Genomic DNA, 26,285 nt, shown 5'->3' on the forward strand with positions numbered 1-26,285 from the left:
GCAACAAGGCTGAGGAAGTTCTTAAAAAGTTGGAAGATAAAACTAAATCTATGCAAACTGTTAAGGATTTTTTTACAAGTTCAGCCTCCTAGATTTAGTACGTACTGGCCCTCTAAGAACTGGTCCTTTCCAGCCCCTTCCAGGTCTTCTCATGCCAAACCTAGACACAGCAAAAACCCCAGGTTTCAGTCCCAGGGGACACACAGAACTAAGCAGTGGGGGGCCTCCACTTCCAAATCTGGGAATAATAAGACTCCCCCCATGGTAAACTGTCTCAATGACTTCCTTTTATAATTTCCAAGCACTTATCAACTGACTGCCCCTTTGGGGAGAAAGATTGCTCTTCATGCAAAGAATTGGTAACTCATTACCCAGGACAAATGAGTTTTAAATATAGTGTCCCAGGGATACAGATTTCACTTCCACATGTTGCCAACACCAAGAGGGTAGCCGGACCTACCCCCAAATCAGTGGGAAGAGGCCCAAAAACAAGTACTTTCTCTGTTAAGCATGAGGGCTATTCAACTGGTACCAGAAGAGGAGAAGGGACAAGGTTTCTACTCAAGACTTTTCCTGGTACCCAGAAAAGACAATTCATGGCGTCCTATCCTGGACCTATCCACTCTAAACACCTTTTTGGAGAGTCCAGAGTTCAAGATGCTGACTCTTCACCAATTACTTCCTATGCTAGGCAAAGATGCCTGGGTGGCAACACTAGATTTAAAAGAAGCATACCTGCACATCCCAATCAGGGAATCTTGCAGAAGATACCTAAGCTTCAAAGCAGGCTACATGCACTATCAGTTCTCTACACTGCCCTTTGGCTTATCTACTGCTCCCAGGGTATTCACACAGTGCCTAGCTCCAGTTATTGCATTTTGCAGGCAAAGAAATATTCAAATATACCCATACCTGAACGATTGTCTAATTCAGGCAGAAAGCCAGGACATACTTTTGAATCATCTGGCCTTTGTACAAAGGGTTCTAACTTGTCTGTGGTACACCATAAATGAAAAGAAATCACACCTGGTACCCTGTCAACAAATTATATTCCTGGGAGCAAGCTTGAATACAGTTTCCCAGATGGCTTACCTTACGCCAGAGAAACAAATTCATTTGACAACCTACTTCAAACAAGTGGCCACAAAAACCCTGCTATCTGCAAGACAAATACTGCAAGCCTTGGGGTTCATGGCCTCCTGCATTCTTCTAATTCCATTTGCAAGACTGCATATGAGGAAACTACAGTGGTATCTAAAAAGTCTATGGTGTCAACATTCTCAAGACCAAGAAACCGTGATTTCCTATCATACCTTGCCTACGCCTAGAGTTCCTTTGGTGGGCAGAGGCCTACCACCAAAACAAGGGACTACCTTTCACACAACCCCCTGCCGCCCAAACCCTAACGGACACATAGACTATGCATGGGGGGCTTACCTGGCAGGGAAGTGCATTCAAGGCAAATGGAACCCAAGTCAAATGCACCTGCATATCGATAAAAAAGAAATGTTAGCTGTACAGAACGCTCTGGCAGCCTTCAAGGACCGCATTCTTTCAGGACAACTAATGGTAAAGACGGATAACACCACTGTTATGTGGTACACAAACAAGTAGGGGGGTACACATTGTTAGCCCCCTGTGCAGACTAGCCATGGCATTGTGGAACACAGCCTTGAGCTACCAAGTGCACCTACAAGCTCAATTCCTGCCAGGAAAATTAAATACACTGGCAGACTGACTAAACAGAAACCTCATGGACCCACATGAGTGGAAACTGGAACCAAGGATTTTCAATATGTTGACAAGCAAATGGGGGAGCCCAGATATAGACCTGTTTGCCTCTCCCCAAAACTACCAATTGGACAAATTTTGTGCAAGGACTCCCCACAGACAAGCTTGGAAAGTGGATGCTCTGTCCTTCAGCTGGAAAAACCTCTCAGTTTATGCCTTTCTTCCTCTGCCTTTGCTCTCCAAAGTACTACTAAAGATCAAACAAGACAAACCAAGGATGATTTTGATTGCACCAGCCTGGCCACACCAACACTGGTACCCTCTCCTGCTCAGTGTGTCACTGTTGGCCCCATGGCACCTGCCTCAGACTCCTACACTGCTGTCTCAGCAGGAGAACCAGATTCTGCACCCACAGCTTCAAACACTGAACCCAGCAGCCTGGCTAATTACCTAAGCTCTCCTTTACCATCCCTCAGTAAATCAGTGATGGATGTCATTTTAGAGGCAAGGAGGCCTAGTACTAGAAAATCTTATGCTGAAAAATGGAAAAGATTCTTTGCCTGGAACCAATCTCAAGGGATGAGCACAACAGTGCCCAATTTAGCTCAGATTTTACAATACTTAACTGAGATGCTTCACAAGGGCCTGTCTTTTTCCTCAATAAAAATTAACGCGTCAGCCATTTTAGCTCATTATAACACAGAACCTCCCCTCTTCTAAATTCCACTGCTCAAGCAGTTCCTCAGAGGGGCCAAAAATTTAAGACCACCCAGGAGAGCTCCAACTCCAGCCTGGGACCTTAACTTTGTATTGGAGAAACTCACCCTTCCTCCTTTCTAGCCAGCTGCTACTGCAGATTTAAAATTCCTTTCTTGGAAAACAGCTTCCCTTTTAGCCATCACTTCAGGAAGAAGGGTATCTGAATTACAGGCTCTTATGGCAGTGGAGCCTTTCATCATCTTTCATGCGGACAGGGTGTCCCTCAGGACCAATCCCTCTTTCATGCCAAAGGTGGTATCCAGTGTGGCCTTTAAGCAGTCCATTCATTTGCCTACCTTCTTTCCCAATCCACAGAACAAAGGGGAGCGGATACTGCACTCCTTAGATGTGCACAGACAACTTAGATTCTACTTGGACAGGACTAAACCTCAAAGGAAATCTGAACAACTGCTGGTGGCATTTGCTGCAGGGACAGAGGGGAAGGCTATTTCAAAGCAAACCATCTCCAAATGGATAGGCCATTGCATTCATTTCTGCTGTAAGCACCATGGAAAACCTATCCCACAGGGGATCAGATCCCACTCAACCAGGGCTGCATCTACCTGTACAGCCTTACTCAGAGGCGTACCTACCAGGGACATCCTAGAAGCTGCTACCTGGAGTTCTGTACATACTTTCACCAAGCATTACCATTTGCCATTTTTCTCTAAATCCAGAGCTGGCTTTGCCACTGCAGTTTTGCAGGGCCTTATAGCTGGTCCTAATGCTATCTAAATTCCTCCTCCCATCCTTCGCTTTGGGAATCTACCCAAATGTAATGACTACAACAGTGAAACATGAAGAACATAGTACAGTTGTGTACACTTAGCATAAATGTAGATGTTCGAGTGTATTCACTGTTGCAGTCCTGGTCACCCTCCCTCCAGCCCCCTGACTTCATTTGGCTTTACCTCTTCTCTCCTTTTCAATGCTTAAACGCTTTTTGGAGTATTTGCTTTTTTGTTTGAGGTATAACCTTGTATATTTATAGAATTAATTGCTTTCCATTAGGGGGGAACCTGACATCTGGGGCAAGAAAAACTGATGCAATGACGTCGGCTGCATGTTTTATACCCCTGATGACCTGACGTCACAGAAGAAGAGACAGCAACCGACATAGGACCCAACACTTTGTTAATCAGGCCGACTGAGGGCTACTGCAAGCAGATAACCCAAATGTAATGACGGAAACAGTGAATACACTCGAACATCTACATTTATGGTAAGTGTACACAACTGTACTTTTTAGCATGACATGTCTTTAATTTTTTTTTTTTGCTTGTACAGAAGTCTTTTAGGATGCAAACTTGTTATAGATATTTTGGATTTATATAAACTTTATAAACCATGTCAAGGTGACAAAATAAACATTACAGCTATTTGTATTGTTAATGTTAAGTATTACACACACACACATTTATATATTATTTGAAGTGCTTTTGAAAAACGTAATTTTTTTATGGAAACATGCTGATTCTCTGAGCAGCACTGTTGCATTGTGTGTGTGTGTGTGTGTGTGTGTGTGTGTGTGTGTGTGTGTGTGTGAGAGTGAGGACTTTTTGCATTTTGGACTGCACGTTTTGTTAGTAGTTTACATTAAGTGACGTTTTGCAGCACCATTTCTGTAAAAAAAGAATGGCAATACAAAATGCACACAGTTGCTGTGGAACTGTGCCAAGTATGCACAGTGCAAACAGTAGGAGAAGATCTAGAGGTAGATTGTTTAGAAACGACATTCATTTTACAAACAAAATGTGGATTGCCTGTCTATCAGACTGATTTTATTGATTAAGTGACAGGGTTGATTTAATTGTTTCATACCAGAAACTGCCACGATATGTGAGTGCATTTTGATAAGGTATGTGCCACTCACATGATACTGGGTGATTTGGGATGATTATTTTTTACAAAATGAAAGAAATGTGTTAAGTAAAAAAATTAACATTGCTTTACGGACGGTTAGGACTTAAGCCATTCTGAGTTATACAAATGTTAAGTGGCTTAGACTGACTGTTTATGCTTCAACCATATTGACTAGTTGTACTTCAAACACCATTCCCAAATGAAATTAACATCTTCTTTTGTCAAACAGCAGAAAAACACATCAATGACACTGTTAATGTCAGAGCCATCTCTTAACTTTATCCAGTCTGTATGCAGATCTGAACTAGTAAAATATTCACAACAGAGCCTGGGTTGACTGTGGTTTTACAAGTAATACTTAAATGGTGTGCTGTAGATTGTGTCTGATTCTTTTGAACTTAATTTTTTATGTTTAGGAATAAGAAGTACAGGATGTTCAAAAGATGGTGTGGGTGTTTGGCTAGAGGTGAAATGGTGAGGTCCCTTTGGGTTTAGAGGAGTGAGAAATGAATGATGCTTTTAATGTCTCATTTCCCCTACTAAACTTACCTGTTTTGGATGAATGTTATAATGTTGTTGATGTTCATCGTGTTACCCTGCTGCAGTCATTACACTTGGGTTATCCTGTCATCAGGCGGTCCCGCAGTCGGCCGGAATTCCAAAGTCTTGGTCCGGCATCGGTTGCTGTCGCCTCTTCCCTGACGTCAGTGCGCCAGGGGTATATATAATGCAACCGACGCCATTTTCTTCAGTCTTTCTTGCTGCGCGGTGCCCGAAGCAGAAGCAGTTCGCAAGTGCCGGTCGGCCGGCTCCTGAGATTTTCGAATTCGAATTTCAGACCAAAGTCTTCTATAAAGCTAAGTACCCTGTTGGGGAAACTTTTCTTGCCTCAGACCGATGTCAGAAAAAGTTAACAGTTGTATTTCTTGTGGGAAGCAAATACCTCATAAGGATTTTCATTCTTATTGCATACCTTGCCTAGGCCCAGACCACAATGTCACTACTTGTCGGTTTTGTGCTAGGTTTAATAAGCATACTATTAAAAGACGCTTTGATTTCGCTCGACACTACTTCGGTAGGAAATTTAACTACACCATGCCATCGGAGCAACCGACTACCGGCGTGCACAAAAAACGCAGGGATAAGGACAGACAGCCCAGGCCTAAGCCAGATTCCGAGGCCTCGGCTGATCTGGTCTCCGGTCCTCAGTGAGGCTCCGACGCAGCCCCTGACTACTGCAGATCTGGAACCCGAGACCGCTACAGAAATTTTGGCGGAATGTACCAGGCCGATGCAGCCTTTTAGTTCAGGCCCTTCCGACGACTTTACTACAAAAGACGTCGGTGCTACAGAAACGCCATCAGTTTCTGAAGGCGTTTTCAGACCGACGACTCTCACCATTAAAACATTTTCTAAGTCGAAGACTCCTTCTAAATCTAAAAGGACTGCACTTCAGTCTCCTGTTCAAGGCCCCATGCCTAAGAAACAGATGCTCAAAATGGCTGAAGATTTGATTTCTTTAATCAGGGGTTCCCAGCCCCCTCCTGACAAAAGGCCTATATAAGAGGAAGATTATGCATCCTCTGAACAAGTGTCCATTACTTCAGACTCCTCTGAGAACCAAGATTGCTCCTTCTCTCCTTATGAAGATTCTGATGCTGAGGACTCTATTCCCTCAGCTTCTCCTCCTGAAGACTACTCCTTTGGGGAAACTTTACACACTATGAGGGAACATTTTCACTGGGAAGGTCAGGACTACTCTGACTCAAAGAAAAGGCTCAGAGAGTTTCTTTTACTCCCCCAACACAGACCACTTGCCATCCCACCAGTTTTGGACATTGTGGATGATGTCTATTTAGAATCCAGTTTCAACCCAGACTCTCTACCTCCTGCTCTGCCTAAGCCCGACAGATACTATAGAGTGCCTGATTCCCACAAATTACTTTACAAAAGCCCTGTAGCTGACCCAAAGACTATCTCCCAGGGTCCCAAGGGGGCTAAGGCTTCTATGGCTAAAAACCCAGTACCTTCTGAGAGGGATTCCAGAGCACTAGACAGGTGGGGGAAAAAGGTTTACACCTCAGCCACACTAGCTATGAGGGCACTGAATTGTCAATTTTACATGCTTAAGTATCAGAAATTCCTAATTTCTCAGTTAAAGCAAAGAATAACCACTCTCCCTCAACAATCTGAATTGAAAGAAGTACAGGATCTGTTGCATGCCACTGAGCAGGTGGGCAAACATACCTTACAATGTGGGTTTGATTCTTTGGAGGCCTCCTGCAGAGCAGCTGTCACTGGGTCTGTTATACGTAGGCATGCTTGGTTAAAGGAACAAACTCTGCCTGATCATGTTAAAGCAAAACTATTAGATGCTCCCTTACAGCAGGATGTTCTTTTTGGAGTTAAAGCAGAAGAAGTTTTAAAGAAAATGGAGGATAAGGCAAAATCTATGCAGACAGTCAAAGATTTCCTACAGGTACAACCCCCTCGTTTCAGCAGAAACTGGCCAACAAAAAATTGGTCCTTTCCAGCCACTGACAGACCACAGAGGGGTAAATGCAGATGCCCAAGGGGCAGAGGACAACCACAAGCCCAGTATAAACCTCGTCAATGGGGCACTACAACACAGAAGGGAGGAGAAGACAGGTCTCAATCCACCAGAAGGCAAACTCAATGACTTGCACCTCATCTGGCCAAGCAATACTCTCTTGGCAGCCCCCTTGGGGGGAAAACTCGCACTTTTTGCAAACAACTGGCACATTGTCACAAAGGACAAATGGGTCCTAGACATAATTTTACGAGGATACAGATTCCACTTTCACACCTTGCCAATGAAAAGAGGAATGCCAAACCTGCCACAAAATCAATGGGCAGAGGCACAAAAGCAAATTACAGCTCTCATGGACATGAGAGCCATTCAGCTGGTACCTACTCGAGAGCAAGGCCAAGGATTTTACTCAAGAATCTTTCTAGTGCCCAGAAAGGACAATGCCTGGAGACCAATTCTGGACCTTTCAATTCTAAACACTTACTTACAAGTACCCAAATTCAAGATGCTAACACTACAGCAGCTACTTCCCATGTTGGGCAAGGAAGCATGGCTAGTAACGTTGGACCTCAAGGAGGCATACCTGCATGTCCCTATCAGACAAAGTTGCAGAAGATACCTCCATTTCATTACAGGTTCAACCCATTACCAATTCTCTGCACTGCCCTTTGGCTTATCTACTGTGCCCAGAGTTTTCACAAAATGCCTGGCACCAGTAATTGCATACTGCAGTCAAAGAGGAATTCAAATATATCCATACCTGGACGACTGCCTCATCCAAGCAGAAAGCAAAGACATTCTCTTACAACATCTGGCCTTTGCAAAGCATCTACTAAACTGCCTGGGGTACACAGTGAACGAAAAGAAGTCAAAACTAGTACCCTTACAAAAAATGACATTCCTGGGTGCCAGCTTGAATACAACAGCCCAGAAGGCTTATCTTATGCCAGACAAGCAACTACAACTGACTCAATATTTCAAGACGATGGCAACAAAGACCCAATTAACTGCAAGAAAAATTCTGCAGGCCTTGGGCTTCATGGCATCTTGCATACTAATAATACCATTTGCAAAGCTGCATATGAGGAAATTACAGGGGTACCTAAAAAGCGTATGGTCTCAACACAGCCACAGCTTGGACACAATGATATCTCTCATTCCCTGCCTACAACAGGAATTTCTATGGTGGTCACAGGCATGTCACCTCAACAAGGGTCAGCCTTTCACCTTGCCCCAGCCAGGCAAACTAGCACAACAGATGCTTCAGACTACGCCTGGGGCACACATGGCAGGACAATGCATTCAAGGCCTATGGACTGCAGATCAAAGAAATCTGCACATAAATCAAAGAGATGCTAGCTGTACAGAAAGCTCTGACAGCCTTCAAGGATCTATTACATCCAGGACAACTTGCAATAAAGACGGACAACACCACAGTAATGTGGTACATAAACAAACAAGGGGGTACACATTCCTACCCTCTATGCAGGCAAGCAATGATCTTATGGAACACAGCTCTGGCCTACCAAGTCCAGTTACAAGCTCAATTCCTGCCAGGACAGAAGAACACATTGGCAGACGACCTCAGCAGAAACATCAAGGATCCCCACGAGTGGAAACTAGATCCACAAATATTTGCAATGATAACTCAAAAATGGGGCCTTCCAGACATAGACCTGTTTGCCAGTCCTCAAAACTATCAACTAACAAAATTTTGTACAAGGACATTTCACCATCAAGCTTGAAAAGTGGATGCTCTCTCTTTCAGTTGGAAAAACCTGACAGTATATGCCTTCCCTCCATTGCCTCTCCTCATAAAGGTTCTTTTGAAAGTCAAAAAGGAGAGACCACGACTGACTCTCATAGCCCCAGACTGGCCATGCCAGCACTCGTATCCACTATTGAAAAATATGGCCCAACAGCCCACCATGGATATTGCCTCAAATCCCCCATTTGCTTACACAACAAAACAATCACATTAACTGGCAAATCCTAAATACTCTTCCCCTTGACAACGCAGTAGAACATTTTAACTCCATTTTCCTAAAAATTCTCAACTCTCAAGCCCCACCAAGAAACAAATGAGTCAAAACTAATTCTGCTCCATGGCTTTCCAAAGAAACCAAACAAATCATGAATTGTAGGGACAAATACTGGAAGCTCTACCAGAAAAATAAGATGCCTTCCACCCTGCTTCAATACACCCAACTTCGCAACCAAGCAAAAAAACTAATCACCTCTGATAAAAAAAAACTATTATAATAAACTTCAGTCTAACAATAACGTTAACTCAAAACAATTCTGGAAATCTATTAATTCCCTACTCCACCCAGGATCCAGGAATAATCCCTGCCCAGACCCTAGCATAACTGACTCAGAACTCATAGGTTCATAGGTTTATACTAGGCTGTCTTCCCTAAGGCATTTATAAGCCTAGCCCAAATTTTTGTGGCTTACGCCACCCCTTATATGAAAAAATACTGTGCCCATTAGTTTGTTGTGCCTCTGTCCAGCAGTGACACAGAGATGATTCCCGGGGTAAACCTACGATCTCCCATCCACAGGTCAAGATTTCTCTTGAACAGAGCCAGCAAGGTGCTCTGCCTCACATGGACCGGGATTTTATTCCACAGCATAGGGAGTCTCTGAGTGATAAATCTATCCCTCCAGCACGTCCTATTTATGTCCGTGCTAAGGTTTAAGTCGCTTGCTCTAGTGGTTTTGGTGGATTTGAATTTTTTGAGGTGGAGCATGTCCATTAATTCTGGGTTGGACATGGCCTTGTATGTCAGGCACAGGTCACCTCTGAGCAGATGGTATGCGACTGAATAGAGCTGGAGTTTCTTCAATCTGGCAGCATATGACAGATTTTGGAGTCCCTTTATCCTTTTGGTGAGGAACTTTTGGGGTCTCTCTCCAATTGCTGCAGATGTCGGGTGAGATACATCCCGAATGGGGCATTGTACTCGATCATTGGTCTGATAAGTGAAGAGTACAGGGGAACAATAACCTCACTAGATCTGGATGTGAATCCCTTCATGATCAGGTGGGCAATGTAGAAGGTCTTTCTAACCACTTTAGCAACGTGAGTGTCAAAAGAAAGGCCACTGTCAACCTGGGTCCCCAGGTCCCTGATAACCTCTTCTGTGCTTAGTGGATTGCCACCTATATGGTAGCTTGGGGTTACCTTGTTTTTCCCGAAGGGTATGACTATACATTTTTTGGCGTTTAAATTCAGGCCATGGCTCTGGCACCAGCTATCTGTTTCCGTGAGTCCCTTCTGAAGGATATCCGTGTCCGATGCACTTTCCACTATGGCCCAGTTTGCAGTCGCCTGCAAACTTTGTCAGCCAAAGTCCTCCCATGTTGGCCTGTACTTCTGAGAAGTAGATGCCGAACAATAGGGGGCCAAGGACCGAGCCCTGTGGGACACCACTTGTGACCGGCTTGGAGTCTGACATAGCGCCAGCAACTCTAACCCTGTGGGTTCTGTCCTTAAGCCAGTTTGCAACCCATCTTGTGACATATGGGTTTACATTTAAGCTGGTAAGTTTTTCTACAATACCCGAGTGGGGTATTGTGTTGAAAGCCTTTGCAAGGTCAAGGTAGGCTGTATGGACTGCCTTTCCCTCATCAATGGCCTTGGTGACTGTTTCGAAGAAGTCGACCAAGTTCAAAAGGCATGATCTACCCTTGACGAAGCCAAACTGGGTTGGGTCCAATGTCTGCAAGTCCCCTATATCTTTGTTTATGAGCTCCATTGTGATCCTCTCCATAGCTTTGCAGACTAGACTTGTTGCTTATGGGCGGTAATTACCAGGGTCCGTAGAGGCACCGCCTTTGTGGAGTGGGACCACAGTTGCCATATGCCACTCCTTGGGCACGTATCCTGTGGTAAGGCTGAGATTAAACAGCTGCCTTATGTGCGGGTTTAATTCCTCATTTAGCTCGTGTAGCACACAGCCGGGGACACCATCCGGTCCCATTGATGCTGTTTTTAGCTTTAGAGAGAGCAGCTTTCACCTGCGCATTTGAGATGTCTGGGAGGCTACACTCCACTGGGATAGTTATCTCTCCTTTAGGGGGGGAGAGGGGGGTGAAGTTTGCACTGAACCTGTCTGCCAGTATGTTGGCAATGTCTGTGGGTTCAGTGATTTTTGTATCATTTTGGACTAATTCTGAGCATATCTGGGAGTTTCCACCCAGATGTCCTTCAAGAATGCAACTGCAGTCATAACATATGGGTTGTCCTGCCTCAGGCAGCCCTCGGTCGGCCGGATTCCAAAGTCTGGGTCCGACGTCGGCTGATGTCACATTTCTCTCCGACGTCAGAGTGGCTGGAGTACATAAGCATCAGCCGACGCCATCTTCTTCAGTCTTTCTTGCCACGCGGTGCCCGAAGCAGAAGCAGTTCGCAAGTGCCGGTTGGTCAGCTCCTGTATTCTTCGAAACCGAAGTCATCAAAAAAGCTAAGTACCCCATTGGGGACCTTTTCTTGCCTCAGCCGATGTCAGAAATTACTGAAAAAGTAAATAATTGTTTGTCTTGTGGTAAACAAATACCTCATAAGGATTTCCACTCTTACTGCCTCCCTTGCCTTGGCCCAGACCACGACGTCTCTGCCTGTGCTGTCTGTGCACGCTTCAATAAGCCCACTCTCAGGCGCCGGGCGGAGTTCGCTGAAGACTTTTTCGGCGAAAAATTTGATTATACAATGCCGTCGGAACTTCCGACAACGCAGACTCCTAAGAAACGAAAAGACCGGGACCGACATCCTTGGCCCGCGTCTTCCACCGACACCACGCCAAAACTAACCGCGAGTGCCCCGGTTCCCTCTGAGGCGGTTATTCCACCGCTCCGAACCGAAGACGCCACATTACCGATACCTCCGATACCGGAGGCCACTCCGACACCAGTTATTGACTTTCCTCCGGATACTGAAATCGAGGAAATGCCCGAGACCATTGCTGTTGATAAGGTCACTCCTGCACATGGAGCGGCTAGGCCTCCCATGGCCATGTCTATCAAGGCCTACACACGTGCTAAGGCAGCCAGCAAGTCCAAGCATCTTACTGCTAAAACCTTACCTCAGCCTACTCCTGAATCTCAAATCATGACTATGGCCGCAGATTTAATTTCCCTGATCAGAGGTTCCCAGGCCCATCCTGAGAGAGGATCCCAGCCTCCTCCTGATAAGAGGCCCAGGGTTGAACCCTCTGACCCTCTTCCTTCAGATGAAGATTCTGAGGACTCTGTTCTCTCCGAAAGCCAGGAAGAGCCCTTCCAGACCTATGAGGACTCAGATGCAGAGGACTCCATTCCCTCGGCCTCTCCTCCTGAGGATATTTCTTTTGGGGAAGTTCTGCATTCCATGAGGGAGCATTTTAAGTGGCAAGGCCAGGAATATTCAGATTCCAGAAAGCGCCTTCGAACCTTCCTTAAAAAGCCCCAACACAGACCCTTAGCTATACCTCCTGTGCTTGATGTTTTTGATGATTTATATTCTGACTCCAGTGTTACCCCTGATACTCTTCCTCCTGCTCCTGTCAAGCCTGACAGATACTATAGGGTCCCAGAAACCCATTCTCATTTCTTTAGGGCCCATGCTGTTGATTTAGAAACAATTTCCCAGGGGCCTAAAGGGGTTTCAGCTACCACCTCCAAAAACCCTTTGCCTTCCGACAGAGAAGCAAGGTCCTTAGAGAGATGGGGAAGAAGGTTTACACCTCCACTACTTTATCTATGAGAGCTCTCAATTGTCTCTTTCACATGTTTCAATATTAGGATTACCTGTTAGATGATTTACAGAAAAGATTGGCCTCCCCTGAACCTTTAGATAGGAAGTCTTTGCAGGAGGCTGTGCATAATTCTCAGCAAGTTAGCAATCACTTTTTACAGTGTGGATATGATGCATTGGAAGCTTCATGTAGGGCAGCTATGACAGGGGCGGTCATTCGTAGACATGCATGGTTAAAAGAACAGCCATTACCAGATCATGTTAAGGCAAAACTTCTTGATGCACCCTTGGAAAAGAACAAGCTTTTTGGTGCTAATGCTAAAGATGTGTTAAAGTCCATTGAGGAAAAAGCCAAGTCAGTTCAGACAGTCAAAGATTTCCTCCAGGTTCAGCCACCCAGATTCAGCAGGAACTGGCCTTCTAAAAACTGGTCCTTTCCTAATCCTGAAAGATTTCAAAGGGGCAAAAACAGGCGTGCCCAAGGAAGAGGCCAATACAGAGGATCCTACAGGGGACGACAATGGCAACCAGCAAACCAAAGAAGTGACACAGGGGTTTCTCCTGCCCCACAGGGACAACCTCAATGACTTTCCTCTACTTCCGCTGACCAAGGAGCAAGCAGAAGCTCCTTTGGGTGGAAAATTATCTCTGTTTTCAAAAAATTGGCACAAACTGACAAAGGACAAATGGATTTTGGACATTATAGACCATGGTTACAGGTTCCATTTTCATACCTTGCCAAGAAAACAAGGCATGCCAAACCTTCCACAAAATCAGAGGGCAGAGGCTATCAAGCAAATTTCTCTGCTTGCTCAAATCAAAGCAATAGAAAAAGTTCCACAACAAGAACAAGGTCAGGGGTTTTACTCAAGACTGTTCCTTGTTCCAAGAAAAGAAACTCAGTGGAGACCAATACTGGACTTGTCCGCTTTAAACACTTTTCTCATAGTACCAAAGTTCAAAATGCTGACTCTACAGCAACTCCTTCCCATGCTGGGCAAGGGGTCTTGGCTGATTACTCTGGACCTCAAGGAGGCATACCTGCATGTCCCTATCAGACACAGCTGCAGAAGATGCCTCAGATTTCTTGCAGGGCCAGAGCATTATCAATTCTCAGCATTGCCATTTGGCTTATCTACTGCGCCCAGAGTATTCACAAAATGCCTGGCTTCAGTAATTGCTCATTGCAGGCTCCAGGGGATTCAGATCTACCCGTACCTGGACGACTGCCTCATACAAGCGGACGACAAACTAACCTTGACAAAAAACTTGAATTATGTCATACACTTGCTACAGGCTCTGGGATACACAGTCAACTTTCAAAAGTCAAGACTTCAGCCATCCCAGCAAATTACCTTCTTAGGAGCCAAACTAGACACAGCCTCTCAAATGGCTTACCTGACAGAAAACAAGCAAAAGAAGTTAACTCATTACTTCAAAAATTTAGCCAAGCTCACCCAGTGGTTACATGACATCTTGCATTCTCCTGGTTCCACAAGCAAGACTACACATGAGAAAGCTTCAATGGTACCTAAAAAGCTTATGGTCTCAACACAGCAACAACCTAGAAGCAACCATACCACTCATTCCATGTCTTCAAAAGGAATTTCTATGGTGGGCCTCAGTAAGCCAGACAAACACAGGTATGTCATTCAAAAAACCTCAGATAACACAGACCATGACCACAGACGCCTCAGACCTTGGATGGGGGCGCACATGGAGGGCAGATGTATTCAAGGACAATGGTCTCCAAAGGAAACACATCTGCATATCAACCAAAAAGAAATGCTGGCAGTAATGCATGCCATCGAGGCCTTTGGACAACAACTACAACAAGGCCGACTACTAATACGGACAGTCAACACCCACTGTGATGTGGTACATAAACAAGCAGGGGGGCACTCATTCTTACCCCCTTTGCAGATTGACTATGAATCTTTGGGAAAAATCACTGAGCCTAAACATACAGTTGCAATCCCAGTTTGTTCCAGGCAAAGACAATGTTCTGGCGGACAGTCTTAAGCAGGAATTTCCTAGACCCCCACGAATGGAGATTACATCCAGAAATCTTTATACGACTCACCTCGACATGAGGCAGGCCGGACGTAGACCTATTTGCCTCCCACCTCAATCATCACTTACAAAGGTTCTGTTCAAGGACATATCATCCACAAGCATGGAAAATAGATGCTCTCTCATTCAACTGGAGCTCCCTAAAGATCTATGCATTTCCACCTCTGCCACTGATGACCACAGTGTTACTATAAATCAAACTAGAGCAGCCCAAGGGGATCCTAATAGCTCCAGACTGGCCAAGACAACACTGGTACCCACTACTACGGAGCATATGTCACAACAAAACGTGGGCCCTTCCCCAATGGCCCCAACTTTTGACTCAACACAACTTCAGGACAGTTCATCCCAACATCCAGACGCTACAGCTAACAGCTTGGGAGATCCCATAAATAACCTCAATCTACCTCTCTCCAAGGAAGTTCAGCGGATACTGACAGAAGCCTGCAGACCATCCACCAGAAAGGTTTACTCAGCCAAATGGAAGAGATTCAGCATTTGGAATACCACCAAGGGCCATGATGCATCACTTTTGAGCATTCCACTCATTCTGGAATATTTGGCAGATATGCTACATAATGGACTCTCATACTCTTCCATAAAAATACATGCTTCAGCTATCTCAGCTAGATACAACACTGATCCACCCGTGTTTTCACATCCTTTGTTAAGGCAATTTCTTAGAGGAATCAAGAATATAAAGCCACCAAGAAAGGCACCAGTACCAGCTTGGGACCTCAACTATGTCCTAGAAAAATTGACTCTACCTCCCTTTGAGCCAGCAGCTTCTGTGGATTTACAATTTCTTTCCTGGAAGACAGCTTTTCTGTTGGCCATTACCTCAGCAAGAAGGGTTTAGGAATTACAGGCCTTAATGGCAATACCACCGTTCATAACTTTTCACAGAGACAGGGTCTCCTTACGAACCAACCCTACCTTTCTCCCAAAAGTGGTATCTAGGGTTTCTTTAAATCAAGCAATTCACCTGCCTACTTTCTTTCCCAGTCCTGAGAACAAAGGGGAAAGACTGTTGCATACCTTGGACATTCACAGACAACTTCGCTACTACCTGGACAGAACCAAGACCAGTAGGAAGTCTGATCAGCTTTTTGTAGCTTACGCCCCTGGAGTACAAGGAAAAGCAATTTCCAAACAGACAGTTTCAAAATGGATTGGGCATTGCATCAGATTCTGTTATTCCTTCCATGGAAAGAGTGTGCCAGCCATTGTCAGACCACACTCCACCAGAGCTACAGCCACCTCTACAGCATTCTTAAGAGGGGTGCCTACAAAAGACATTCTAGAAGCTGCCACATGGAGCTCCGTGCATACATTTTCCAAACACTACAACCTCCCTCTATATTCTAGATCCAGAGCAGGCTTTGCTTCGGCAGTCCTGCAGGGATTGATAGCTACACCATCCTTTTCTTAGAGCATTCCACCTCCCCCAGCTAAGCTATGGTATTCAACCCATATGTTATGACTGCAGTTGCATTCTTGAAGGACATAGTACAGTTTTGTACCTACCATAAATGTAGATGTCCGATAGATATGCAACTGCAGTCGGGTTTTCCCTCCCTCCTTCCCCTCTATGCCTTGGGTCCACTCCTCTCCCTGTTATCCTTAGCTGGGGATATCTGTTATGGTGTATCTGTTTATTGCTTATTTATTTGTCTGGAAACCTGTTTTGTCTTCCAATTTGATTACAGCCTTCCTTGGAGGGCGCCTGGCATCTGGGGCAAGAAACACTGAAGAAGATGGCGTCGGCTGATGCTTATGTACTCCAGCCCCTCTGACGTCGGAGAGAAATGCGACATCAGCCGACGTCGGACCCAGACTTTGGAATACGGCCGACCGAGGGCTGCCTGAGGCAGGACAACCCATATGTTATGACTGCAGTTGCATATCTATCGGACATCTACATTTATGGTAGGTACAAAACTGTACTGTTCCTAACATAGCTGAAAAAGGCCTTATGATTGTCCTTTGAATCCATGGCAATTTTTCTCTCAAAATTGGCCTTAGTTGGTTTTATGAGTGCTCGTATTTTTTACTAATAATGATCAGGGGTGACTTCCCTTTATGGATTTTGTTCTATTATGTAATAGCTTTCTCCTCTTATTGTAAAGTTTGTTAATGGCTGGGGTCCACCAGACTGGACGTTTGCCCTTTGTGGAAAGAGTCTTGGTTTTATTTGGGATTGCCTGATCCATGCAGTCCTGGAGGTGTTCATAGAAGGCATTTGTAAGGGCTTCCGCAGCTTGGGTTGTGGTTTCCACTGGCTCAGGGGCCTTGAAGGATACCACACCAGCCTTGAGTAGTGTGAAGTTTGCTTTAGAGAAGTTCTTCACTGTGGTCTTTTGTTTGGGGTGGGGCGGATGTGGATTTCCAGTGAGATTAGTTTATGATCAGATCTCACCAATGAGGGATATACTTCCGGTGTGGAGCATTTTGTCCCCATGTTTGTGATAATGAGATCTAGTATATTTTCTCCTCTCGTGGGAACAGTGACTAGCTGTTCCATGGCATTTAAATTTATGAACTCCAGGAACCGTTGGGCTAGAAAGTTAGGGCTTGAGTAATGTTCCCAGTCTATATTCGGGTAGTTGAAGCTCATCTCAACACAGCTCTCTCTTTAACACATTTTTCACTGACTCTATAGCTAATCTTACCAAATCTTTCCCAGACAACAATCCTTCCTACTCTCATTCCTCTACTCCTTCCTACCCTCTTAACTTCCCTCCTAATTTCCATCTCAAACCTGTTCGAACTACTTTTATAAAAAGACTTCTCACTAAACTAAAGCCTTGCTCAAATGCCCCTGACAACATACCTTCCTCCTTCCTCAAAACTGCTGCTGAAGGTATTGCCATCCTTGTCAGCATCCTAATCAATAGATCTTTAAAAGAATCTTACGTACCCAAACTCTGGCATTCTGCCTTCATCCTTCCTCTTCATAAAGGAGGCAAAAACACTAATATCTCCAACTTCCGCCCAATCGCCCTTCTTTCACCTATATCAAAAATTCTTGAAAAATGTGTCCACCACCAACTTATGCCTTTCTTAACCCAAAATAACCTCATAACTCCCACCCAGCATGGTTTCCACCCTGGCCACAGCACCATTACCGCCTTACTATCCTTCTTAGAAACAGTAAATCGGGCCCGAGACTCCGGTTTACTAGTATCCTCTACACTACTTGATCTTTCTAAAGCCTTCGACACTATCTCCCACAAACACCTTCTCTGCCATCTCTCCAACCTTCATCTCTCCCCTGAAACCCTCTCCTGGTTCTCCAGCTACCTATCTGACAGATCACAAGCTGTCAGATGGAATAACTCTACCTCCTCCTTCCTGCCCACACCCACCGGTGTTCCCCAGGGATCCATCCTTGGACCCATGCTCTTCAACATCTTCATAAATAACCTTCACACTGTCATCCCTGACACAACAGTTATCCAATACGCTGATGACTCCACCTTAGTTTGCTCCGCTGCCAACCTGCCAGAACTACTGTCAAAAACTCAAATAGCTTTTTCCACTACCGAGAACTGGATGCACTGCAACCATCTCTCTCTCAACTCTAATACATCTAAAATACTTCTCTTCCCACCCACCAGGGCCTACTCCTTCGACAAAAATGCTTTCAAAGTCCTTAGCCAAAGCAACACTGCCATAGAAGTGGTTCCTTCTGCAAAACTCCTTGGTATCACCATAGATGAATACCTTAAATTTGATATCCACGTACAACAAAACATCAAGAAAACCCACCAAAACTTGGTATGCTCTACAGGAATAACCGCTTTCTCTCCAACTCTTCCAGGCATACTTTAGCAACTACCTATCTCCTTCCTTCCTTACTATATGGAGCCCCTCTTCTAACTAACCTGTCTTCTTCCATCACCTCTAAACTTGAAACTTGCTATAATAAAATTTCCAAATTCGCAACCAAATCCAAAACCTGTACTCACCACTGCCTCTCCCTACAATCATTGAACTGGCTGGAACTCCCTAACTACCTCGACTACCTCCAACTTACCACCGCTCACAAATTAATATTCTTTCCAAATAAATGCCCAGCACTAACAAACATCCTTCCCCCTTACATCCCAACCAGATCCCTGAGATCTGATCATCAAAATTTAATCTCTATTCATAAACCCAAACGCCCTGCAGGCCAACTCCTTCTCTCTTTCATTGTAGGCAAAAAATGGAACTCTCTTCCTCCCTCACTTAGGACGATACCTGACCCCGAATCTTTCAAGACACAACTTTTCTCATTTATATCTTCGAAACGCAAATGCTCCTGCTTTCACCCTACATAAATACAAATAAATTTCCCCATAGAGCCTACTAAACTCCTGCTGCAAACTTCACTACTTCCTCTCCTTGTCTATTTACCTTACACAAACCTAACCCATCACCTTCTGATCATTCAATTTCTCTCTCAACTCCTAGCATGTATATAACGCAACTATCCAGTAATCACTGATGCCTATTTCTTGACAATTGATTCTTATTGCTCTGAATGTAAAAACCTGCAACCTTTGTCTCATTGCATGTACAATGACAATTTATTCTTTTACTATACCTGTTTTGTATGAATTCATACATGTATTTTACCTTTGCATTTGGAATTTTTTGTAACCTCTAATTGTGTTTCTTATGGAGCTTTTCTCCCCGGGCCTCCACTGAAAATGGGCACATTCTGGCCCAGTGGACTTCCCCGGTAATCAAACTGAAAATAAATAAATAAATCAGATTCTTCACAGCCAGCTCAAAACTTTAAATCTGGCTGCATGGCAAATCAACTAAACATCCAATCAGCTCCTCTTTCACAAGCAGTTCTGGATGTTATTCTGGAAGCCAGGAGGCCAAGCACCAGGAAGGCTTATTCGGACAAATGGAGAAGGTTTCGTGCCTGGAACCAAGCTAAAGACCAAGACACAATTCAGCCTCACATGCCTCACATTCTACAGTATTTAGCTGAGATGTTGCACAAAGGACTTTCTTTTTCCTCCATTAAAATCCATGCTTCAGCTATTTCAGCTCACTACAATACGGATCCACCTTTATTTTCACATCCTCTTCTAAGGCAGTTCTTCAGAGGGACAAAAAACATTAGACCACCCAGGAGAGTTCCTACACCAACATGGGGCCTCAATTTTGTTCTGGAAAAACTAACGCTACCTCCCTTTGAACCAGCTTTCTCTGCAGATCTTCAGTTCCTATCATGGAAGACTGCCCTGCTCCTAGCAATAACTTCAGCTAGAAGAGTCTCAGAGCTACAGGCACTAATGGCAGTGGAACCTTTCCTCATTTTTCATAAAGACAGAGTTTCTCTACGAACTAATCCTTCCTTTATGCCTAAAGTGGTTTCCAGTGTGGCTTTAAATCAAACCATCCACTTACCCACCTTCTTCCCAAATCCACAGAACAAAGGTGAGAGACGCCTGCATTCCTTGGACATTCACAGGCAGCTTTGCTACTACTTGGACAAAACTAAGGCTTTCAGAAAATCTGACCAGCTCTTTGTATCCTATGCTACAGCTTCTCAAGGGAAGGCTATATCAAAGCAAACCATTTCTAAATGGATAGGTCATTGCATACGTTTCTGCTATACCCATCATGGGAAACCAGTTCCTGCTACCATTAGGTCCCACTCTACCAAGGCAACAGCTACCACTACAGCCTTTCTCAGGGGGGTTCCAACCAAGGAGATTTTAGAAGCTGCAACTTGGAGTTCAGTACACACCTTTACCAAACACTATCACTTACCTCTTTACTCTAAGTCCAGGGCAGGCTTCGCCACTGTGGTTCTGCAGGGCCTTATAGCCTCCACTAACCCTCTATGATACCTCCCCCCTACCTTAGCTTTGGGATTCTACCCAAATGTGATGACTGCAGCATGGAAACACGATGAACATAGTACAGTTTTGTACCTACCATAAATGTAGATGTTCGAGTGTTCACCCTGCTGCAGTCCAGGTTACCCTCCCTCCATCCCCTCTGATCTACTGGCTAAATCTCTTCAGTGCCTTACTGATGTATTTGCTTATAGCTGAAGGGATTTTGTGTTTGTGCAGTGGTTACTCCATTTGGTACTAATTTCTGACCACCTTTTTGGGGGCACCTGACATCTGGGGCAAGAAAAACTGAAGAAAATGGCATCAGTTGCATTATATATACCCCTGGCGCACTGACGTCAGGGAAGAGGCGACAGCAACCGACGCCGGACCAAGACTTTGGAATTCCGGCCGACTGCGGGACTGCCTGACGACAGGTAACCCAAGTGTGATGACTGCAGCAGGGTGAACACTCAAACATCTGCATTTATGGTAGGTACAAAACTGTACTTTCTTCTTCTTCTTTCGGCTTTTCCTGGTTAGGGGTCGCCACAGCAGAACTCCGGTCCGCTAATGATTGATAGTAGATTTTTATGGTGCCGAGGTGCCAGCTTGACGCCCAACCTTCAGCAAAGGCACGCCCATTCATGCATGTCTTTTGGACACCACTCGACCATGGGGAGGACATGCAGACTCCACACAGAAGGCGCTCCAGCTGAGAATCGAATGGGAGAACCTCTTGCTCTGAGGCAACAACACTACCACTGCACCACCGTGTTCATTAGTTTATTGCTGCTATTTAATGGATTGTTTTGTTTTCATTTTTTCTTATCCGAAGTGCCTAGTTAGTGCATAAGCACTTTAGTGACAGTTTCTTTTTTCTTGCTGCTGTTCTGTCGGATCCATTGCTGGCTACTGGCTGGCTATCCCACACACCCAGTCCACTTTTGTCAGGTATCTTTCTAGATATAAAGGGAAATCCCAGATGTTTTCCTTCACCAGGCATAACCCCTGACCCCTTGGCAAGTTGGCCGTAACTGCAGAAGTCCCAAAGCTAGGGAGGCATGAACCAGGTGCAAGGTTTCATCACTCTTGTGACATGGCCACCACTCTTGTGACATGGCCACCGATGATCCCTACTAGGAGGAGTGACATGCAGTGATGTTACTGTATCAGTCACTTCTCCTACAGAACTAGTACAGCTGCCAAATTCCTGGTCTACACTAGAATTTCCAAAGCTAGCAGTTCTCCCAAATCATTCCCTGGTATAGAACAGTGACCATCAGCTACTTCATCCTATTACTCCTGGCCAGCCCTACCCAAGGCCGAGTCTATTTCCAAACTCATGTCATCAGCAGTATAGACAACTACCTTGCCCCTTGCTATCCAGCCAACCAACAACAGTTTCAGTTTTTTATTAAAAGTGTACATTTAGCTAGGATATAGTTGCTGAAATTGGTTTTCTATAATACTAAACCGAAAGAAGCCATAACCCAAGTAACCCATTTATTGCCTTACAGTTATAAATAAGAATATGAGAGAAATCTGAGTGTTAACTATCACTTGATTTAGAGGGATTCATGTTGACTCACTGAAGGCAGTTTCAGTGAATGTAAAAAATTAGAAAAAGGTTCTCCAAAATTACTTTCAACAAATGTCTAAGCAATTTTTTTTTCTTGCAGGGAGTCTTGCTCCCCTTAACCCCCCTGTGCGGGAACACCTCCAGACTTATATATACCAACTGTAAGGTTGCACAACATTGGAGAATGAGGTACTACTGTCAATGAATGTAGTTTTGACAAGTGTACTTCAATCCTTTCATGTTTACCGAGACTGCCTCCAGCAACCTAACACAGTACTGATTTTGAGTAATGACTACTGCTTTCTGCATATAGGTTTCAGATCACTTCCATTTACTAACCCATTTCACCTGATTGCCGTATTTCTAAACCTCATTTGTAGTGTTACACATAGGCACAATGAAATGTCACTGTAAATCTCTTTACTTCAGGAAAGTGGTTTGTAACAATGCAGTTGTAATTAGGAATGCCACGTGAATATCTGGGTTATGAACTAGTGCGTCTTTGTTTTACAGCAGAGTTGCTTTAAAATATACTAAAAGATGTAAAGCTAATATTCCCCCAAAATGTGTGGCACTGCAATATGTTGATTACCAGCAGTAAAAGATTACCAGCTGTATCAGTACAGTTAACCTGCAGTAAGTTAGTTATCAGGAGTTAAACTTTATGACAACTACAGAGTGCCTCTGCTACTACATGATTAACTGCAGTTTACCTGTTAGTGTTATTGCATATAAAAGATTACCAGCTGTGTAGGTACACTTTATTTATCTTTTGTTGACCAGGTTAGCCCCACTAGGGTAGTAGACTCTTTTCAGTGGAGACCCAGGGTGGTATTTATACTACTAGGTGAAGGCTGGCCAGGGCATCAAGGGAACTTCACCTACTCTTTTTGATCTTTTACATCCACCTGAGCTACCACCAACTCAGGCAGATGTGGCTCAGTTTAACATCTCATCCAAAGAATGGTGCACTCTAGAGTGCAGCACCCCCCCCCCCCCATATGCTGCACAGCCTTCTGCACCAAAGGCGAGTGTTACCCCACTGATACTGCAAAAACTTGAGAGTTTATTAGCATGGTGAAAGTTAAGATGAAAAGGTGGTGATTACTCTGCCAATAATGTGCCTTGTTCTGTTTTCATGGAGTTCAGATTGCTTGTATCCAGGATTATACCATGACAGAGTGAAGAAGCATAAAATAGTGTATGTACAGTGTTTGGGAACTTTTGAAGCATGCTCTTCAGGACACCATGCTTGCATTTTAGTTAGCACTTGGATTACATGAAGCAGAGTTTGTTATGACCAAAAATATGTGTAAGTGTAGTGAATATGTTGCAGAAATTGAAGGTCTCATGGTTCACACTACTCATTCTGTCTTTCTTCCTCCCCATGACAGTTCTGGCAGGAGTCAGCTGGAATGCCAGGGTACGATTCAGGACAAAATTACAGTATGTGCCACCGATGACTCTTATAAGCTGACGCGGGAACGAATGTCACAAGCAGAGAAGGAATCATGGAGCCGAGCAGCTATCGAGATCAAACCAGAAACACAATACCGAAGTAAGTGAAATGGTTTGGGATTTCTTGTTTTTTTTCTGTGATGAGGCGGACATGAATATTCTTTGAATCTAACTAAAGATAAAAATCTCAGAAAACTGCTTCAGTCATATGTAGAACACTAAAGAGCTACTCACACATGGAATAAAGCAGTAAAGCTTTGTAAAGCATATTAACTGTAATATTTCTTACATTTTGCATGTACCAGATCTGAGTACTGTACAAATCTTCAGGATTCATTAGCTTTTGTGTTTTATTCCCTGCTGTTTGTTACCTTACAATCTGTTACCATGAGAGTCATTGTAATCTCATAAATATTCATTACGTCATCAGGCAGGAAGGAGGACATAACAAACTGAAGCAGAAGAAGTAGTAAGTAACATAGATTTTATTTTATGAAGTTCATAGCTGACCAGTGGCAAAATATCAAAAGAAAATAGCATGTATTGGATCAGAAGTCTGTGTTCTTCTTGTTATCTTAAATGCATTCTTGATTAGGTATTTAGGCTAATAAGTACTTGTGACAGAACTGGTGTGGTTAGAGCAGGGTGAATGGGTGAGCACAAGCTGTCAAAGTGTGTGACAACATGATTGTTGGAGCAGAAGTGGAATACCAGCACTTCAGCCAGTTACTAAGGGATGTCGGTAGTCACTTGTTCAAGCTATTTATATACACTTGTATGCATAGGCATTTATACGGCTTGAATGACTTTTTTTGTTTTGTTTGTTTTTTACTCCTCAAACTCAACTTTAGAGAGTAGCTTTTTTAGTTTAGTTTGATAGTGTGCCAGTCTGAGGGACTGCCCAGGGTTGCAAGTTAACATATACTTCTCAGCACTCACAGGTTAAAAGCAATTGCATTTAAAATCTGGAAAGTAGACGATTTAAATTCATGTGTGAAGATGGCGTATGTCCAGGAGCAGTGATAGGTAGATAGACTATCACATGTTTCAGATTTAGAGCTAGATGTGGCTTGACAGATGTAGCATTTTATAGGGTCGAGAGTGAGAGAATTTTAGGAATGTTTTAAAAAAAATCTAGTTGATTAGGTACATGGTCAAACTCATATCAAGTTTGTGAGTAACTGTGGGTCAGTGACTTAAGTACAAAAAAAAAAAAAAGCAAAAATCATAGCGAATGGCCTGGGTTTTTGGCTCAGAAGTGCCTTGAATGTGCAACTTGTTAGCTTTCCAGTTGTTCCTTGGCATGAGACATTTTGACTGTGATATCACACCTTAAAATTTATAATTTTAAGACTTTTTTTTGAATGTTGAAGCATTATCACCATTCTCTGCATGTAGATGCTTTGGCTGGATAAATGTCAGCAGTGCTGGACATGAACACTGTTTACTTAAAATTCTGTTTAAGAAAAGTGAGACACATTTATATGCACTGTTTGATGTTTACTGATTGCTGTGTAATATTTTTATTAGTAGTGTTTTTTTTTACTGACGGAGATTTTCTTCCTCCATTTCTGTGTTGTAATAGGATATGCCCTGAATAAGCTGAAACTCAAATGTAATAAGTAAATGCATAAGTAAATAATATAGTTAACTTTATTCTTGTAGCGATTGGTAACCAATCTAAATGCTTTGGAGTTTTGCAATTGTGTTTCTAGTGCTGAGATAGAAGGCCAAACCTTATCCTGTTCTGAAGCACTTCACTTCAGCTGTGTAAAAGTTTGAAACTGAGACTGCTGCAGGTAGGCAGTGGCCCAAATGAGTCAAGAAACATTCTCAGATTGTGACCTATAGATTTGTTTGTTAGCTTTTTGCATGGTATTTGCTAAAATGTGAATTTAAGATAAAACTGAATCCACGAATAGTTTATGTAAATTGTTTCAGTAGACTCTATGTAAGTTGTGACGGTAAGCCAGTTTAGTGTCACTTCAAGTTTCATCGAGATGCCAGATTGCTATGTTTTACTGCCCTTTTTATGTAGATTGTAATGTTTTAGGGTCTTTTTTGCTTCTTTATTTGCTTGTCTGTTTTTGGATGAGACATTTTCAGCTGCAGTGGGATCTTTTTGTAGATGAAAAGTTCATATTTAGATCTCTGCAAAACTGTATCTTTGTGGAGTGCACCATTTAAATGCGAAAGGTCAAGTGTAAGAAAAGGTATTACAATCTTTAAGAAACTGACTATTGTATGGTTTCTACTCTGTTCAGAAGAGGTTTTGCATGAGGCAACACCCATTTTGCTGATTTCTTTAATGGGGTAAGTGTGAAGAGTTTTGTGGTCTATAGAAAACCGATTTTTAAGTTCCTCTGCAGACTTTCTTTGGTTGCTGACATATGTGTGGAATTTAAAAAAATGGTCTATTGTCCTTTTGTCAAATAAGCAAAGGCAGATTGCTACTAAAGCTGACCCTCCCGAATGCTTGGATACATGACTGTAAAACCATTAGTCCACAGTATCTGAATAGATTCTGGAAAGATCAAGGAAAAGAATCATTGTGAGCCTTTTGATATCTGAATTGTAGTAAACAGCATTTGAATCTACTAGTGCAGTTTGGGTGCTACAAAGTTGTTTGAATCCATGTTATGAGTCACAGAGATGACCATCTTAATTCTAACACTATGGGTATGT

The 26,285-nt window shown here is 43.6% G+C and overlaps 1 protein-coding gene across 1 annotated transcript in view; it reads left to right on the plus strand.

Annotated features, from left to right (window-relative positions):
- ELL3 (elongation factor for RNA polymerase II 3) overlaps positions 1-26,285 on the plus strand; it is a 434,242-nt gene that overhangs the window by 215,321 nt on the left and 192,636 nt on the right. The window contains exon 4 of the mRNA XM_044077709.1: positions 23,537-23,700. Coding sequence (XP_043933644.1) covers positions 23,537-23,700 — 164 coding nt within the window. The remainder of the gene's footprint in view (positions 1-23,536; positions 23,701-26,285) is intronic.

Source organism: Protopterus annectens, chromosome 7.part0 (genome assembly GCF_019279795.1).
Source record: "Protopterus annectens isolate FY-2018-M chromosome 7.part0, PAN1.0, whole genome shotgun sequence".
NCBI classification, from domain to species: Eukaryota; Metazoa; Chordata; order Ceratodontiformes; family Protopteridae; genus Protopterus; species Protopterus annectens.